At 45.3% G+C, this 2,097-nt stretch overlaps 1 protein-coding gene across 1 annotated transcript in view; it reads left to right on the top strand.

Annotated features, from left to right (window-relative positions):
• Positions 1–211: 211 nt before the first annotated feature.
• The window catches only part of LOC115228875 (slit homolog 1 protein-like), a gene marked incomplete at its 5' end in the record, with an annotated part of 32,689 nt that continues 30,803 nt past the window's right edge, over positions 212–2,097 (top strand). Inside the window, one exon of the mRNA XM_036499039.1 lies at positions 212–283. Within this exon, the coding sequence (XP_036354932.1) occupies positions 212–283 (72 nt within the window). The remainder of the gene's footprint in view (positions 284–2,097) is intronic.

Raw genomic sequence — 2,097 nt, forward strand, 5'->3', positions numbered from 1 at the left:
CACCGTCGCCGCCGCCACCACCACCACCCACACCGCCAACAACCACTCCATTACCGCCATCATCATATCATCATCATCATCATCATCGTCAAATTATCGTGTCGTAATCTACTTTCTCTCTTTCCTCTTCTAATTCTTTATCCATAATATTTCCTCTTCTGTCACAAATTTCTTCCGTACAAGTTCCTCTTCACTCAGTTTTATGTTTCAGGGAATTGGGTGATAACAACCTCAACGAAATCAAGACAGGAACATTGAAAAGTCTTCCAAGTTTAACAACTCTGTAAGTTGAATCAGTTTTTCTTTATAGTACTTCATTGATGGTGGAGGCGCAAAGGCCCAGTGGTTAGGGCAGCGGACTCGCGGTCATAGGATCGCGGTTTCGATTCCCAGACCGGGCGCTGTGAGTGTTTATTGAGCGAAAACACCTAAAGCTCCACGAGGCTCCAGCAGGTGGTTGTGGTGATCCCTGCTGTACTCTTTCACCACAACCTTCTCTCACTCTTACTTTCTGTTTCTGTTGTACCTGTATTTCAAGGGGCCGGCCTTGTCACTCTCTGTGTCACGCTGAATATCCCCGAGAACTACGTTAAGGGTACACGTGTCTGTGGAGTGCTCAGCCACTTACACGTTAATTTCACGAGCAGGCTGTTCCGTTGATCGGATCAACCGGAACCCTCATCGTCGTAACCGACGGAGTGCTTCTACTTCATTGATGACATATCTCTAAATATGTAATGCCTTCATCTCCTCCATTTGAAGCTCTCTCGCTTGCCTTTCTTTATAGTATTAAATGTTAAATGATTGCGTCTTCGCTATTGTTTATCTCAATGATATTTTGACAAAGAGCAAGTCAGTGGAGAGACACTTCGAAGGTATTGAAAAAGTATTCGGAAAAATAAATAGGTGTAGGAGTGGCTGTGTGGTAAGTAGCTTGGCGGCGAGCTGGCAGAAACGTTAGCACGCCGGGCGAAATGCGTAGCCGTATTTCGTCTGCCTTTACATTCTGAGTTCAAATTCCACCGAGGTCGACTTTGCCTTTCATCCTTTCGGGGTCGATTAAATAAGTACCAGTTACGTACTGGAGTCGATGTAATCGATTTAATCCGTTTGTCTGTCCTTGTTTGTCCATTCTGTGTTTAGCCCCTTGTGGGCAGTAAAGAAAGAGGTAAGTAGCTTGCTTACCAACCACATGGTTCTGGGTTCAGTCCCACTGCGTGGAATCTTGGGTAAGTGTCTTCTAGTATAGCCTCGGGCCGACCAATGCCTTGTGAGTGGATTTGGTAGACGGAAACTGAAAGAAGCCCATCATATATATAGGCATAGGAGTGGCTGTGTTGTAAGCAGCTTGCTTACCAACCACATGGTTCTGGGTTCAGTCCCACTGCGTGGCATCTTGGGCAAGTGTCTTCCGCTATAGCCTCGGGCCGACCAATGCCTTGTGAGTGGATTTGGTAGACGGAAACTGAAAGAAGCCTGTCGTATATATGTGTATATATGTATATGTGTATGTGTATGTATATGTTTGTGTGTCTGTGTTTGTCCCCCTAGCATTGCTTGATAACCGATGCTGGTGTGTTTACGTCCCCGTCACTTAGCGGTTCGGCAAAAAGAGACCGATAGAATAAGTACTGGGCTTACAAAGAATAAGTCCCGGGGTCGAGTTTCTCGACTAAAGGCGGTGCTCCAGCATGGCCACAGTCAAATGACCGTAACAAGTAAAAGAGTAAAAGAGAATACAGGTTTAGATTAGCAGAGGCACAATGTGAATTTTTGATGAAATAAAATCAAACAGCTCGGTCAAGTAATCGACAAAAGGGGGCGAAACCAGACCCTTCAAGTGCGACGACAATACGGAATATGCTTTCCCTAATAAACGTCAAATTGTTACAAGCATTTTTAGATTGGTAATCTACTATCGAGTATATATCTCAAACGTACACAACATAAGTGCTCCACTGAACGAGCTGTTAAAAACGGATACCAAATGGTTTGTGGAGGCGCAATGGCCCAGTGGTTAGGTGTTTCGCTCATAAACACACACATCACCCTGTCTGAGATTAGAACCTGCGATCCCTCGACCGCGAGTCCGCTGCT

The sequence above is a fragment of the Octopus sinensis genome, unplaced genomic scaffold, assembly GCF_006345805.1.
Source record: "Octopus sinensis unplaced genomic scaffold, ASM634580v1 Contig11267_ERROPOS37228, whole genome shotgun sequence".
NCBI classification, from domain to species: Eukaryota; Metazoa; Mollusca; class Cephalopoda; order Octopoda; family Octopodidae; genus Octopus; species Octopus sinensis.